Source organism: Rhincodon typus, chromosome 5 (genome assembly GCF_021869965.1).
Source record: "Rhincodon typus isolate 14 chromosome 5, sRhiTyp1.1, whole genome shotgun sequence".
Classification (NCBI taxonomy): Eukaryota; Metazoa; Chordata; class Chondrichthyes; order Orectolobiformes; family Rhincodontidae; genus Rhincodon; species Rhincodon typus.
The window spans coordinates 59,664,967-59,679,767 of record NC_063336.1 but is presented as its reverse complement, the minus strand read 5'-3'; the positions used below and the strand labels follow the sequence as shown (position 1 = coordinate 59,679,767).

Here is a 14,801-nt window from a genome sequence, read left to right as displayed (position 1 = left end):
GGTTTAAAGTAAAAAGGGGTAAGCTTAAAAGGAGATGTGAGAGGCAAGTCTTTTACACGGAGGGTGGCAAGTGTCTAGAATGTGCTGCCAGAGGTGGTGGTGGAGACAGATACAATAGCAATATTTAAGAGGCATTTTGACATATATATGCATGCATAGGCAGGAATTAGAGGGATATGGACCACATAGAGCCAAAAGGCTTAGTTTAGAAAGGTATGTGTCAGCGCAGTCTTGGTAGGTTGTAGAGCCTGTTCCTGTGCTGTACTGTTCTTTGTTCTAGAGACTTTTGTCCAATAATAAATTTGCATTTTAGTACAATAATGTCTTTCAACTTAATAGAATTCAATTAACAACAAAAATGGTACAGATCAGCCTATTTTTAATTACTTCCTAGCAAGGAGGTTGTGACACTTGCCCAAGTGCCTCTTTTTAATTTATACACCGATTAGCACTTCCTGATTAAATTAGTACTCTCTCCTTCAAATGTTAAATGTTGTAATTTAAAGTTTTAAAATCAAAAACATACATTACTATTGAAGTTAATATATCTAATGACTAAATATTCAGAGGTACCTAGTATCTAGTAATTTATTCAATTTGAGGAGATCCCCAGTTCCAGAAATTGAAGTTCACAAGATTTTATATTGATTACTGTGATTTTAAAATTATTTTTTCAGATTTTCCTCCTTTTCTCCTCATAATTTGATTCCGGATGGTACATTACTGGGCCTTTTTTATAATGAGGAATGATCTGGCTAGGAGAGCGAATAGCCACTAACAATCTCCATTAACAGCTAACAATAGGTAGTGTGCAATGGCAGGCTATGTGATAACAAGGCCTGCTGTGTTGGGTAGAGAGCTAGGACAAGGGAGAGTTCAGGCCCTATAATTAGCCCCAAAACACTACTGTAGTGTTCCAGCAAAGTTCAGTGCAAGCTGGAAGAACAACACCCCATTTTCCACTTGGGGACCCTGCAGCCCTCTGGACTCCATATCAAATTCAATAATTTTAGGGCCTGAACTCTTCCATGTTCTAGCCCCCTACACCAGGCCTTGTTATCACATAGCCTGCCATTACACGCTACCTATTGTTAGTCACTAATAGTCCCCATTAACAACTATTCAATCTCCTAAACAGATCACTATCAACAAAACATTTTCACAACTATCATCATTTCTGAGGAAGGGTCACCAGATCTGAAATGTTAACTGATTTTTCTTCACAGATGCTGCCAGACCTGCTGAGCTTTTCCAGCAACTTCTGTTCTTGTTCCTGATTTACAGCATCTGCATTTCTTTTGGATTATTTTTATAACGATTTTTCTTTTAGCTTGCTCCTCAAATACACTTATTTCTTTATGAATGCAGAGGTACAACTACGTAGCAGCAGCAGCAGCACGGGAAACATTCAGGACTGAATATATCGTCCTTTACATGGGAGAGGGTCTTCACCATCCGGCAGACCATATCTCGCTCACTTTTTAGAACCTGCTTTATTTCATTCTAGAATATCAAGTTTCAACATCCAATTTTTCAAAATGAATTTCTGAAAGGTTTCGACAGCATGGTTTTTATTTCTTTTTGTGTAGGCCTTCTAAGATTATGCAACTGTTAGCAGGAATGTATATCATGTAAGAAGCAGTTCTGAGCACGCAGCAACCAGCTCAGTTATAGCTACCTCAAGTGGCTCAGACTGTTATAAAAAAATGGAGGGAGGCAGCTTTTGAAACACAGAACAACTTCAGAAGGAGCAAATTTGAGCTAGTTTTGGTCTTTGGCATTTTTGGTTTCTTACGGTCCAGCATTATTCAGTTGCTGATGCATAAGACGTCTCCAGACATGGAGTTGTTATTATGGGCCTTGATGGTTATAGTTGTTACACAAACAAGGTCCTAAATATGCTCTGAATGCAAATGACTTTGTGCTAGGCATGCAAATAATTAACCTCCTGTGTCAAATGCCCTTTTCCTCGATTCCAAAAAAAGTGCTAAGATGCTGATCAAGTGCAGCTGGAACAATGATTTCTGAAGCTCAGTGGAAAACCATAGCATGGCAATAAAGTACAGTATCATTGTGGAATTCTTGATCTGATCGGTTAGCTTAAATTTTGAAATCTGGTACCTGAAATCACATGTAATTTTATCCAGCATTGTGGCTGTCTTGGAATAATATTTTTCCTCCGTTTCATGGAGAGCTGACTGTACTTTTAATAGCTCCAAACTCTTTTCTCCTAGCTGTGTCTCAGTCATCTTCTCTTGTTCGGACCTCCGTTCAATCTGGAAGCAAATCCAAACAAACAAACAAAGTCATTCTAATTAGTGTGGTTTAAATTTTTACACTATGTCCAAGTTTTCAACATTAATTTAGAAACCCTTTGATCAAATTTGAAAATGATTATTTTAACTTCTTAAATGACTGTGTTTACAGTGAAATGCGGGCTTCACGAAAGACCACAAACTGAGTTGTGCCAGTTAGTATGTAGAGGAACACTATTAGTTGTAGGAGCGGCCTTGACATCTTGGAACATGAACATGGAGTATCAGGATCTGGCCTTTTTTTTTTAAAAAAAAGAGTTTGCAGAATCAAGCACTTTCATGAAGGCTCTTAAAGTCCAAGAACACTTTAGGTAAGGATTCAGAGTGCTGAATGCCTATGGAGGCATTGCTAGAATTTGACAATCTTGGATGGATATTTTGACGTGTGGAAGCTTTGAAAAAGGATATTTTTGTGTTACATAGAAACAACAACACACTGATATAGGACACTAGATCCAATTATTCCACCTGGTGTTTATACCTCAGTGTAAACTCTTCCTTCCAGACTCAGACAACATCAGTAGATTGCTGCCGGGACTGGAGGGTTTTATTTAGGAGAATGCTGTGGGTACCAAATGGACTAATCAGCAGGTTATGACAATTTGGGACAGTGGCTAACTCCCATGAATAGCCAACCAGCTGGCAGGTCTGTCTGGGTGAAAGATGGTGTTGAGATGTTGTTGATCTCACATGTGCCTTCAAACGATCTGGCTCAGGCTTGAGGTATTCTTATGGATATAAGCAGCATAGACCTGGCTCCATAAAATTAAACCATTTCCAACTTTATTTTTGAACAGCCTCAAAGGGCAGCTAGTTAAGTTCCTCCAATATTCTTGTGCAAAAAAAAAAAGGGCATTAACAATTGATGTAGATGCCATGGTTTGCATATCTAAGTGGTCTAAATTTGACAACAGGCAGGCATACTGCTTACCCATTTGCTGTTGCACTCAAAAGCATCATTGCTTAACTTGAACTACCAACTACTTAATTTTCCAAACATTGGTACTGGTAGACATGCTTAACTGACCTGTTGCTTTATTACTGTAACTTTATGCTCATTGTTCTTTAGTTTGGTGACTTGTCTTTCCAGTTCCTGTTTGCTTTGCAGCAATTCCATTTCTTTGTGAGAGATGGCCATGTCCATAATCTCCTTCATCTTCTTCAACTGTACTATTTCTTCCACAAGAGACTGCTTTTCCTTCAAATAAGAATCTGCATGTTTTGAATAAATTATGCTGTTAACTACCAGCAAGGGCACCAGTTGGAGAGAGAACGCTTTGTAATAAAATTAAATCCATTTCATTATATTGTTGTAAACCATTTATGGCAGGTTTATCAGAAATTGTACACAAAGTAAGCTGATGAAAATTATACCTTATTTGGCACAACAAATATTGCATTTCCATTGTTAGAAACATACATATTCATGGATTATGAGAATTGAAAAATGAACTGTTTAGTCAAAAATTCAAATGCCAAGAAGAACTGTGGGTTATTTGCAGCTAACTGGAAAAGCAAATAATTTTGCAGAAGGAGATAAACCAAAGCTTGAAAAGAGAGGTAAGAAAAGACTTGATAAACAAACCTGAAGAAAAGCACCATACTCTGTAGACAATGATTAAAATGTATTATCCTGAACATCATCAGGATTGAACAAAGGTTTGGGTTTTCTCCTGTTCTGAAGAAAAGTCATCAGGCCAATCAGGACCACAGCTCTCCAGCACTTTGGAACAGAGATGTGCAGTGTTGAATTGGATTTTAGTCAGTGTTTGGGATCTTGTCAGAAACCAAGTGGCAAGCCCCTGTGAAGGCAACAGGAGCTGAAGCGAGAGATCCAATAGGGGCATGCAACATTTATGGAGACAAAATCTCAGTAGCGGCCCTCTGATGAGCCCAGGGAGCCTGTTTTGGAGCAACCCATTCCTTCTCACCACCAGCCCAAGGAGAGAAACCTGCTGTTTTCACACTAAGCGTAGGCCTTTCCTGCTGGTTGTTAAATCCTGGCAGCAGAGCAATGCTGTCATAAAGCAGATGTTGACTGTCCACTTAAGGGCCTCCATCTGTTTGCAGACCATCCAACACCACCACTGTGCCTGCAGTGGCAGTTGTACCAGGAGATCAGCAGGTAAGCCAGTTGCTGAACTTACTGAGTTCCCTGCCTTCAAACCATTAAGTAGATACCATTCATCACTGAACAACTTCTCTGTTGTCTGTTTTCTAGCCTTTTCTGTCTCGTTACTCATACTCGCTTAATGAAATTTCATCTTCTGTCTGAAGCCTTGCTTCTCTCTGTTCCAGATGTATCTTAATCTTCTCATTCTCTTGCCATACTAGTGTGAACACTTCCCAGGAGTACCAGCAAATTTCCCTTCAATAATATTGGCCCTTTCTATGCTTTATGGAACCACTTCACAGTATGAAACGCTAATATCCCAGGAATCTACATTTCTGCCTCCTGCACATTTCAACAGCCACATATTCACATTTGCTGTGTTTTCCTATTTCTGTACTCACTGATACATGTCACCAGCAGTATCTGGAAATGACTATATTTGGGTTCTTGAGTTTTAATTTCATTTCCTAATTCTGTAAAATCTTTGTGTAGGACCTTACTCTTCATTCTACCTCTGCAATTAAGATTGCTATTGACCATGGCCTCTGGTCATGCATCTGAGCCATTCAAAGTGCTCTGCAACCACTCAGGGATATCATTGGCGTGACACAATGGAAGCACAACATACCATCCCGAAGTCAGAACTGCACTGCAGAAATGCCAGTCTGTTCCAGAGTATAGAATACCCTATCACAATCCCTCTTTTATCCTTCATACTACGCCACTCTGCTGCTGAGCCACTCGTGGGGCAGAGGCTGGGCTCTGGCTGTATTCTGCAGAACAGCCATTACTCTCACCAGCACATTCAAAGCTGAACATATATTCCAGAACAAGATGCATTCAATAGCCTGCTGAGTGACCTGATTGGTCCTCCTTATCTGTCTGGTGGCTTACACATTCCCCCTCTGTCTGCACACTGTTAAGCTGTGGGCTAACCACCTCCTGAAATGCACTGTCCATGTAGCTCTCAGTCTTGCTAATGTACCATACGGATAGCCGCTGCTGCTAAAGCTGTGAAAGACAGAGTTCAAAACTCTGCTGCCAATAACACTTTCTGCACACGTAGTTGTTTAAGACCTGAGACACTTCCAAGAATTCCTATAGCAAGCAAGATATGCACTTAATAGGTCTGAGGTGGTCTGCCTTACTTCATCATTTATTTATTCAACCGGAGGTGGTTGCTTGTATCCACTCAAACATGTGACTGAGCCTTTGCCGAGCCAGAGGATTGGCAGGAACATGGGAGCTTTTGAGCACAATTTTAAAGATGCTGCACAGCGTTAAAATATCTGCTTTCCACCTGATCTTCTGGTTACCTGTCCGTATAATTCCAGCTACTTGGTCAGTATTGCAGCCAAAGATCTGTACTCGCGTAATGCAGACAGAATGGGTAGGAACACTGCAGCAACTTGACTATAGAGACTGCCAGGCCAGACTGGTGCCAGTTTAGGGATATGCAAACTAACTTAACAGAAGTAAAACTTATGACTTAAATACTTAAGATTTAAAATTAATAACCTCAGTTCCTTCCTTTGGGTTTCACCTCCCCTTCCTCTCTGCAATGATTCTCATGCCACTCTTCAATGTCTGAGTTGGTCTCAGGTCCTACTCCTTTGGTGCTCACCCCAGCTGTGTTGCCAGGCTTGAATCACTGACTCTACTCTTGCCCAGTCGCTGCCCTTTCTGGTGTCAGGACTCCTCTGCTACCACTTCTTACATCTCACAATGCTCTCTTTTACATCTCTCCCCTCCTGATCTTAGGGCTTCTACATCGCTGTGCTTTCCAGTTCACTCAGCTGCATCTCCTCTCAGTGTTAGCCTTTTCTCTTGCTGAGTTTCATATATTACTTTGTTATTGTTTAACTCTCACTCTTCCTTATGTGGCTTAGAGTTAAGTTTTGCATTATAAAACTCTCATGGGGATGTTTTGTTATGTTAATTGCACTGTATAAACCCAAGATTTTAGTACTGTAAAATCATCTTTCAAATTAAGCATATATAGACAAAGTTTAAAAAAGTGAAAAAAGGTTTTCATATTTCATGAGCCAACCACAGAACTTGCCTTCTGAGAGATTAAATTCATTGCTGAGCCTCTCTTTTTCAGTCTGCAACATATTTAAATTGGATTCTTTTCTTTTCAGTTCTAAGTGCAGACCATCAAGTTGAGAACGCGTCTCCTGAATAATTATATACAATTGAACAGTTGTGATCAATTAAATATTTCAGTGCTTTTCCCCAAATACTTGAATCAAGAGTCTTTAATAACAAAGAAAGTAACAACTTGTATTTATGAAAGCCCCACGATGGCCCACAGAATTTCATGACTTAAGCATTTTTGAAGTGTAGTCCCTATTGTCATGGAATGTAGTGAAAAGTGACAGCAATTTGTTAACAGCAAAATTCCACAACACCAAAGAGAGAATTACTCGTTAATCTGCTCATCAAAGCCTTATCTGAGGAATAAATCTTGGTAGGACTCCCTCTGCAGTGCACCATTTTACCCTCATTTAAAAGTATTTGTTCCTCACATATATTGTTAAAAATACAATAATCTAAACTCTTGTTATCATATGAATAGAAAACCAAGAGGTGAACAGTGATATTAAGTAAAATAAGTGGCATGGGGTCAAAATTTGCAACATGGCAACATCACCAATCTAAACCTACTGGGATTGGGCAATGGAGACCACAATTCCAGTTTGGATCCACAAGCAGAGGCACATTTGTCATTCAACAAGTTGCTGTTAGATTGGTCCCTTTGCGATTTGAATACTTATCCACTCTCGGTGTTGAGAGTTTCTTACCATCGATATTGCCCCAGGAAACATGACTGGCTCAGTGGAGATGATTTATTTTGGAGCTGATTTCCAACCTTCCCAGGTTACTTCCAGAAGGACTGTAGATTTTTGACCCCAATACTTTGATAAAGGAGGTTTACTGGGACATCATGTCTATCACGTTCCCTGCTAAGCAGTACAGACACTTTGTAAGACCATAAGATATTGGAGCAGAATTAGGCCATTCGACCAATCAACTCAACTCTGTCATTCAATCATGATTGGTGTGTTTTTCCACCCCATTCTCCTTCCTTCTCTCCATAATCCTTGATTCCATTGCTAATCAAGAACGTATATATTGCTGTCTTAAGAACATTCAATGACTTGGCGTCCACCACCCTTTGTGGCAACAATTCTACAGATTCATCACCCTCTGGCTAAGGAAATTCCTCCTTAATCAGTTTTGAAGGGTCGTCCCTTCACTGAGGCTGAGCCCTCGTGTCCTAGGTTTTTTTCAACTAATGGAAACATCTCTATGTTCACTCTATTCAGGCCATTCAGTATTCTGTAAGTTTCAATGAGATCCCCCTTCACCCACCAGGCCACAAGTCCCACTTCTGCTGTAGATGTCGCCTTGCTGATGCCACTATCTTAAAGAGTCTGGTGCTAATTGCCTAAGTGCCAACTGAAACTGCACGTTAACCTTAAGAGAACCCTGAACTAGGAGCGCCAAGTCCCTTTGTGCTTCAGATTTCCAAAGCCTTTTCCCATTTAGAAAATAGACTATATCCCTATTCTGAGATAACAAGGTGTAGAGCTGGATGAACACAGCAGGCCAAGCAGCATCAGAGGAGCAGGAAAGCTGACGTTTCGGGCCTAGACCCTTCTTCAGAAAAATCTCTTCTTCAGAAAAATGATACTACTTGGCCTGCTGTGTTCATCCAGCTCAACACCTTGTTATCTTAGAAATCTCCAGCATCTGCACTTCCTACTATATCCCTATTCTTCCTGCCAAAGTGCAAAACCTCTCACTCTCCCACATTGTATTCCACCTGCTACCGCTTTGCCCAAAATAAGATTTAGCATGTCCTGCCCTGCACAGATAAACTTACTGAGCTACTTATGAGGTGGATTGGTCATTGGAGGGGGGTGGCAGGTGCTGTCCTGTATTGCTTCTATTGATGAATAAGTCAACTTCATTCTTTTCTCTCTGTACGCAGTCCTCACATCAGCATATTGAAATTTAGGTTATGCAGCAGCAATTAAAAATGATTTGCTACAAAAATAATGTTACCTGTAGCTTCTGGAACATTCTCTTTGCCTCCAATTCTACCTTTGGTTGGAGGATGGCAGATTTTTTAGTTTCAGCACGAGTATGTTTCTGTTAAGATATTAAAAACAAAAGCAAGCAGATAATGAGTAATATTAGGGCATCACTTTGAGATTGGGCTCCTTTTACTAAAAATCTTCCTTAGTTTGTTTCAAATTTCTGATAGACTATCAGCCAAAATATTCTCAGTAACTTAGAGAAAGGGAGCACTTTCTATTTATGAATGAATATGATCAAACCCTGGCTGTGATATTGCCAAAGTGATACTTTGCAATTCTGCACGTCCTCAGAGACCAGTGCTATCTGGCCCCGCTTACACTGTCAAACAAAATTTCGTTAGCTTTCTCTAAATTCAAACCTGAAAGCATGGTGAGAAGTTTTGAAAATCTCCGACTACAAACAGTTTTAATTACTGAGACTGGCAATGCCTGGCATGTTTGAATGATCAAGGTGCCCTTCTGGAATCAGGACTGGCTGAGCCAGGCTACCTCTCACTGCATTGAATGAATTGTTTCATTGCTACAACGAGTCATATTTCAAATATGGCCTGATATTTGCCCATTAGAACTTTTGAATGAGAGTCAAATCAGGGACATGACCTAAAGCCAGTGAGCCATTTACAATCTAGAAATAAATAAAAGAGCACACCATGTGATTACTTCCAGAGAATTACTAAGCACAAAAACAGACTTGATGTAGAAAGGATATAGAAAGTTGGCTTCAAGTTCCAGATAATGTATCTGTTGCTGGAGATTCTTTATGAAATCAGTTTCAACACTAGCCAAAGGGCTTTCAGCTGAACTACGGAAGGAAGACATTTGTGTATTATGCTGATACAGTATTATTTCTACAGATGTGTATAAGAGAAGTCAGAATACATGTCTTTCATAGAAAATAAAGTTGTTTACTGTAAATAAGCCAGCCTGAATCACCCTTACAACATTGTCCATGATGAATTATCTAATTTGCCCCACATTACGTAGTCACTAAGTACTCCCACTAGTAAGCGATTTTATACATTTGTAGGACATGGGCATTGCTGGCTGGGTCAGCATTTATTGCTTTTCCCTAGTTGCCCTTGAAAAGGTGAAGGCGAGTGGCCTTCATGAAGCACTGCAGTCCATGTGCTGTAGGTAGATCTGCAACGCCCTTAGGAAAGGAATTCCAGGATTTTGACCTCGCGATGCTAAAGGAATGCCAATGTATTGCCATGTCAAGATGGTGAGTGGCTTGAAAGGGAACTTGCAGACGGTGGTGTTGCTATGTATCCATTGCTTTCTACTTCCAGGTGGAAGTGTTTTGCATCTGGAAGGTGCTGTCTAAGGAGCCTTGATTAATTTCTGCAGTGCATCTTGTAGATAGTACACACTGCTGCTCCTAAGCGTTGGTGGTGGAGGCATTGGATGTTTGTGAATGTGGTGCGAATCAAATGGGTTGCTTTATCCTGGATGATGTCAAGCTTCCCTAGTGTTGTTGAAGCTGCACTCATCCAAACAAGTGGAGAATATTCCATCACACTCCTGATTTGTGCCTTGTTGATGGTGGATAGGTTTTAGAAAGTCAGGTGGTGAGTTATTTGCTGCAGTACTCCTAGCCTCTGACCTATTCTTGTGAGCACTGTGTTTATGTGGTGGGTCCAGTTCAATGTTAACCCCAAGGATGTTGATAGTGGGGGATCAGTGATGGTAATGCCATTGAATGTGAAGGGATGGTGGTTAGATTGTGTTCTGAAAAGTACTTAGCAAAAATAAAAGATTTGTTTTCTGTAATCTTACTTGAACTGTTTGGGGAAATTGTTCATGTTGAGTACCAATTAGCTCCTTTTCCAGATGAGCCTGAGAAAGTAGAAAAACAACAGGAAGGTTAGAAGTTGGACTGTTTAGGAACAATTCCACACATTTAGCTCCTCCAATAATAATGGAACACTCATGCCATTCACAACCAGCTCTTGGATAATTTTTAGCTTTGAGCTGACAAGGTTGTTAAAATTCATGTTACTCAAGTGCTGGGCTCAATGAGGAAGCTAGCAATTTTCACTATTCTTGGTATCCCCTCCTGGGATGATAAAGCTATCAGCCAATCAGATTGGATAGCAGCTTGGTAAGGTAAGAATTCCAAATCAGCGAGCGGTGGAGTGCCATCTCTTGGTAATTGACGCTATATGGCAGCTGGCATTGGTGGAGAACTCTTTTGGTGGTAGAGCAAATTCTGACCTGGGGAAAATGACAGGAACAAAGAAAAAAATGGCAAAAGAGCCAAAGGATGGCAGCTAACTTCAGGGTTCTAAGCTGGATGTTTGCAGGTGAGAAATAGAAAGTAGGAACGCAATGAAATAATTCTAAGTGAGGACTAGGAGTGGGGTGTTTAGCCTTTGAGCCTGCTCTGCCATTTAGTAAGACCATAGTTGATTTTTTTACATTATCTATACACTCCTACAGTATCCCTACAAATTCAGACTTCCTTCTTTCTCAATTCCTTAGTTGAACACACTGAACATCTGGGCAATCACACCTTTTTGTGGCAGAAAATTCTAAAGATGCACAGTTCTTTGAGTGAAGAAATTTCTACTGAATTGTAAATGACCAATCCTTTATTCTGGGACTCCTAGTTTTAGGTTCCTCAGTGAGGTGAAACATCTTCCCAGTTTTGACCCTTTTAAGCCCCTCAATAATTTTATATGCTACAATGAGATCACCTCTCTTTTTTAAGAATATTCTGGATAATACAAGACTACTCTACTGAATCTCTCCTTGTACAATAATCTCTACATCCCAAGAATCAATTGGCGAGCATTCATTATGGGAGGTAATGGCCTAATGGTATTATCGCTAGTTTATTAATCCAGAAACTAGGCTAATGTTCTGCGGACCCAGGTTTGAATCCCACCACAGCAAATGGTAGGATTTGAGTTCAATATCAAAAAAAAATCTGGAATTAAAAATCTACTGATTACCATGAAACAATTGTTGGAAAGTCCATCTGGCCCACTAAGGAAATCTGCCATCCTTACCTCGTCTGGCCTACACGACTCCAGATTGGCTCTTCACTTAATCTGCTTATGTCCTTTTGCAACATTTTAGCACTCTCCTCACAGCTTATTTTCCTATCCAACGTGTTATCATCAAACTTGGATACATCACACTCATTCCCCTCATATAAATTATTGATGTAGATTATAAATAGCTGAGATTGAGGCACTGATCTTGTGGTGCCCCCTGGTTAAAGCCAGCTGACCAGAAATGGTTGGTTTATACCCACTCTCAATTCCTGTCCATCAACTAACCCTTAATCCTAATTGATATATGATGCCACAGTTCTATGATCTTTAATTTCAAGCAATTCCTCATTTGTGGTACCTGATTGATTTTTGTTTTGAAAATCCAAATACACCACATCCTCTATTTCTCAACTTCCGCTCTTACATCTTATGGTCTTCTCCACTCAACTTGTTGCAACTTGAAATTCTTTTAAGAGATTTAGCAAATTGTTTCCTTTGCATAGAGTTGTCTTGACTTTGTCTAATCATGAGATTTTTCAGGTGTCCTTTTACCATGATTTTTATTGATTCCCCCATTTTCTGTACTATTGAGGGGAGTCACCTGTGAGGACATCATGATGAAAGGCAAGTCGGAGATGGAGCACTTGTGGGGTCTCACTTATCCCCCATAAAATTGCAGACAGGTCAGGAATGGGCGAGAGGATAGCTAGTTGGTCATCCAGGGATTTTTTTTGGGCTCCTCGCTGCCTGTGGGGAACAGTAAAGGTCTACACTGAGTGCGGTCTAACCAAGGATCCATACACATTTAACATAACCTGTGTGCTTCTAAATCAAATCCCACTGGAAAGGAACTACAATAGTCCAACTATTTTTAAGTGGTTTCGTGGACATGCATCACAACTTTTAGTGACTTGACTCCTAAATTCTTTGCCCCCATTTGAACTCTCATTTACAAGGTACATGTGGCCCCCTTGTTCTTCCTACCAGAAATGCACCACCTTACACTTATCTCTAATAAAACTCAATTGCCAATGTAAGCGAGCTTACGAAAATGTCTTCTTGCACTGTGTCAGGTGCAGTTCGGTTTTCAGAATACAACCCCTTCTCCGGTTTTCGATTAGCATTTCGGTAACTTGGCAACCCTCATATTAACTTGACCAGAAACACTGCTGCTGATCCTCTGAAACATTTAAAGCGCAATTAAAATTAAAAACAAATCAAAAGTGGAATAAAATCTGTTTTAAAGAACACTAAAACATCAAGATTTGCCGTTTTAACCCGAACTGATTGAAAGTCAACCGTGTCTGAACAGCTACAAAACGAATAAAAAACCGCATGCGGTGGGGGCACCTATTGAATGGCAGCACATGCAGGGACGTTCCAGTTATTAGAATGTCACTTCTCTGCATTATATTGCAAATTAGAACGGCAACACATACCTGCAGATTCCGGACTGTTCCCGAGTTGGTTTTCTCAGCACTTCGTTACTAAGAGGAAACCAAACTTCCGCCTGACCCAGGAACTGATGCTGTTCTACCTGTTCCTCACGCAAGCTGATTTTACGACTTTTTAAAAAATTGAACGGAACTCATTGTGATAGGGAATAATGTAGATTCCTGGACTTTTCACGTTACCGGTTTTCCTGTTTTGATGCAGAATTGCTTCATTGGCTCTAAAGTTGCAGGAAGACCTCACTAACTGCAGAGCACTGAGTAAACTCGGAACCACACCAATGGGACTGAAATAGAATTCACTGTCTTTTAAAGCTGGACCCCTTTTTTCTGCAATTGTTAATTGCATCACTGTTACTGTAACGATGTTCATTCTTTTCCATTTGTTGGGAAAGATAACTGTATGTTTATGTCCCATGACCAATCTCACAGACAAACACGCCGCTTAATTGTCCATTCCAAGTCCGAATCACTCACATTTTCAGTTTATTCACAACGATTCACTTGGCATTTCTCTACAACGAAAAGTAGTCAGGCATGAATAATACTGTTTCTTAAAGTCCTCCTTATTCCTCCACCTAGCAAAGCCCTAGGCTATTGTCACATAGAGATCTTGACAAAAATCTAATTTTTTTTTACCACTACCACGTAATTCCTTTAAGTGTTCACACTTTACATGAAGAACCTCCTGATTATGATGATTTATCTTTTAATAATTTGAATTCTTCCCTAGTTCTATCCTCAGTGGCATGCGGAGTAATTTTTCCGATTACCCTTCTCCATACCATTTACCATTTTATTTGCCTCTATTAGAGTCCTAAGCAAGTCATTTTCTCCCCAAGTTCAAATCAAACCACAAGTTTTTTTTATTGAAGTGAGTCAGCAACATGCTCTCTTGCTGGTCTGGCTTCACCACACTCTGTAAATGTGACAGAGATTACCAAACTAATCCACTTATCACGTGGAAATTGAAGAGGCCTTCACTTCTTTCCATTTGTGGACTGACCAGTAATAATCCCAGCCTGAAGGACTATTCCTGTTGTTGGATTAACACTTGCCTCCTCTCTGGTCACAGATTTCCTGGCATCAGTGACATGATCATAGATTGCAAATTTATTAGGAGCTTAAGCAGTACAGGAAGGTGTTAAGTCATTTGCGATGATTTCAATGACAATATTATAATAAATATAACGTGAAATTATTCAGAATTATTCATTCAGAAGAGGGGCTTTTCAAAATTTACATGCATGCACAAAATTGCATTCTTTTTGGAAAACAAAACTAAAAAGTTAAATTTACCTTTCGGGTTGGTTTTCCAGGAGATAAACCACACTTGATATCGCCACAGGGCCAGCAACCAGTCCCATTCCCCATGTTTCGACAGTCGGCATTTCTCTTCATGGTCGAACTTTCTTTCACAATGTTTGTAACTAAATGATACAACCCTTTGCTGTTGCTTGAGAGAGCAACACATGTACAATGCTTGAAGCAAACTGACCACAGCTTTCAATGCAGACAGCATGCTGATGCCCTTTTCTCCTCACACCTATTTAGCCATGGAAAGTTCAGGTTGGCTGAAACAACAGAGGAAGTCAAGCCTTTGCACAGCTTTTGTATTTGGAATTAAGAGTCATAGACTTTTTACAGGATGGAGAGACCCTTCGGTCTCTTGGCCCGATACCTACAATCAACCATTCACTATTCTAATCCTATTTTCCAGCACTTGGCTCATAGTCCTGTATGGTGTGGCCTTTCATGTGCTCATATAAATATTCCTTAAATGTCATGAGGGCTCCCATCTCCACCACACTTTTATG

The 14,801-nt window shown here is 40.1% G+C and overlaps 1 protein-coding gene across 1 annotated transcript in view; it reads right to left on the bottom strand.

Annotated features, from left to right (window-relative positions):
• LOC109928142 (synaptonemal complex protein 1-like) overlaps positions 1–14,375 on the bottom strand; it is a 39,781-nt gene extending 25,406 nt beyond the window's left edge. Inside the window, exons 1-8 of the mRNA XM_048597039.1 lie at positions 14,284–14,375; positions 12,973–13,098; positions 12,581–12,665; positions 10,311–10,370; positions 8,500–8,586; positions 6,491–6,605; positions 3,343–3,527; positions 2,122–2,276 (exon numbers count right to left, since the gene is read on the bottom strand). Coding sequence (XP_048452996.1) covers positions 2,122–2,276; positions 3,343–3,527; positions 6,491–6,605; positions 8,500–8,586; positions 10,311–10,370; positions 12,581–12,665; positions 12,973–13,098; positions 14,284–14,375 — 905 coding nt within the window. The remainder of the gene's footprint in view (positions 1–2,121; positions 2,277–3,342; positions 3,528–6,490; positions 6,606–8,499; positions 8,587–10,310; positions 10,371–12,580; positions 12,666–12,972; positions 13,099–14,283) is intronic.
• Between the last annotated feature and the right edge of the window lie 426 nt (positions 14,376–14,801).